This window comes from Leuciscus leuciscus (genome assembly GCF_965113295.1).
Source record: "Leuciscus leuciscus genome assembly, chromosome: 3".
NCBI classification, from domain to species: Eukaryota; Metazoa; Chordata; class Actinopteri; order Cypriniformes; family Leuciscidae; genus Leuciscus; species Leuciscus leuciscus.
In genome coordinates, this window is record NC_138727.1 from 68,325,597 (window position 1) to 68,327,977 (window position 2,381).

Below are 2,381 nucleotides of genomic sequence, written 5' to 3' on the forward strand. Positions count from 1 at the left end.
TATGTCTTCCAGCTGAATCTAGACCATGCTACACCTCCAGGGCCCGGTTGCATAAACATAGCCATTATGGTAAGACTGTGTGTGAAGAACTAGCTGACGAACAGCTAGCAGTTAGTTAGGGGTCTTACTTTTCTTTGGGGACATTTCGTTTAATATTCAACAATATTATTGATCTCCTACATTGACACCATTATATGAGAACTGAACTGAGCTGGACGATGACATCACGGTTTTCTCCAGAGCGGCTATATATATATATTACATGGCTTGGTTGAACTCTAATGTAGAATGCGGTGTGTTATTTCTTGATAACCGCTACTAAGTATAACACACCGTTGCCATGAGAAACAGAGCGTTGCTATGGACGCAGGATTCTAGCCGTAGAGACGGAACGGACTATTTTCTTTAGCGGAAGCAATACAATCGTTTTGAAATCAATAAACTCCTTTTTAAATCAATATTTTGTGTCAAATTATTTGGTTGGTAGCCATGTAATAAGCAGGGTAATGTAGAGCGAGGTGGTTGTTATAGCGAATACACCCCCTTCAGGATTTAAGCTCCGCTTCGCGTCAGGGTCCCGATCAGCCGGTCGGGGGTGTATTCGCTATAACAACCGCTTCGCTCTACATTATCCCTTACTTAAATGAACTAAATGAATAACTTTTTTACAACAAAATGAACCATCATTGAACTTACTTAAGCTGGACTGTGACGCTAGTTTCTTCTGGAAACAAACTTTGTTGCATTATTTTCCTGTTATCTCTGTAAAGCTGCTTTTATACATTCTGTGTTGTAAAAAGCGCTATACAAATGTGACTTGACTTGACTTTCGGAATCAAATTAGATCAATCTACGTTTTTTATGTAACTGACCTGAAAAAGATATGAACAGTCTGGATGACTGACTTGTAAGACTAGTCCTGTGATCTCAGCAGCATCTCACAAGTCTTACTGGCCAGAAGCTCGCGGATCTTCTTCAGGCGTCGATGGGACACGGGTCTGACGTAGCTGTGCGGCAGAACCAGTGCTGTGCCATCCCGCACCTCTCCCATGACCAGCAGGGGGCGCTGGTGGTGCTGTGTGATGTTGGGGCAGGGGCAGCTCCAGTCCATGCGGGTGAGCAGAACCTCCAGGTGTTGCGTTCTGAAGATCTCCAGGCCCATCTTCTCGTCACGCAGGACCTGCTGCAGATGGAACCGCGCAATCCCCGAGTCCAGCTCCTCGATTAGCTCGGTGAGCCGTCCCACGATGGCGAAGTCACTGCGGCAAAGACTCGCAAATATCTTTCCTCTCAGGCGGCAGGATTTACACGGACGCCGCTTCGGCTGCGGACACTCGGCGTCGCATTCGTCACGCGTGCGGAAGTTGTTCTTGTTTCCGCGGCAGCCACCGTAGACGAACGGCGTGCACTGCTTCACGAGGCGGTTGTAGGCCCAGCGAGCCTCCCAGTGTTTACAGGGGCCCTGGACAGCAGGGAGCGAGCACATGGCTAGCCCTGAGCGCTGGCACGACGTGCGGCACTCCTCGAACGTCTCGAAGCGGTTCCGGCCGCCCTCGCAGCCTCCGTGCGCAAACGCATGACACTCTCCGCGGGCCGCGTCGTAGAACCAGTCGACCCGCTTCTCTCCGCACTCGCCCCGCTCCACATCCGCCACGCAGTCAGCCGGCGAGAATGGGCGTCCCAACGGCAAACCCGCCTCAGCATCGTCAAAGAACTCCTCAGTGTCACGCCTAACGACGGAGAGCGGGTAATCGGCTCGTAGCGCTCCTGAGGAGCTCCGCGCGATACAGGTGTAGATCCCCGTGTCCCACATCTGTGCGTTGTACACCACTAGCTGAGCGATGTTGGTTATAACGACGTTCCCGTACATCTGGTCCGGGCGCATCACGATCCGCTCGTGCGCTTCGGTCTGCTTCTCCCAGGTGACGTGTGGCTTCGGGTGGCCGATCACGTCGCAGTGGAAGCTAGCCGTGCCGCCCTGGTAAACGACCTGCTGCTGCGGGCTGGAGTAGAGAGTGGGCGGGAGCGGCTCGGAGTCGAGGGCGGTGGGTGTGGGTTGAGCCGTGGTGAGAGGGTTAGCGTTCAGGTGGAAACGGCAGGTGACCTCGGCGAGAGCGACGCCCTGAGCGCAGGCCTCCGCGTCCATGTAGCAGCGGTTGAAGTACGTGAGGCCGTCCGAGGCGCAGGTGAAGCCGGGTTCGCTCTCGCAGCGGTCCTGGCACTTGCACACTGGCTGGCCCTCCCACACGTCACACACCGCCCCCTGCTGGCTGCACTCGAACCCGTCACAGCTGGCCACGCCCCCTGCTGGAAGCCCCGCCCCCGACTGGCCCTCATCTCCGTCAGAGAAGCGGGACGCCACGCAGCTCAATAGGCCACAC

General features: G+C 54.5%; 1 protein-coding gene across 1 annotated transcript in view; it reads right to left on the reverse strand.

Annotated features, from left to right (window-relative positions):
* wfikkn1 (WAP, follistatin/kazal, immunoglobulin, kunitz and netrin domain containing 1) overlaps positions 1-2,381 on the reverse strand; it is a 4,173-nt gene continuing 1,792 nt past the window's right edge. Inside the window, exon 2 of the mRNA XM_082165520.1 lies at positions 1-2,381. This exon is cut by the window's right edge and continues 35 nt beyond it. Within this exon, the coding sequence (XP_082021646.1) occupies positions 914-2,381 (1,468 nt within the window). The 3' untranslated portion in view covers positions 1-913.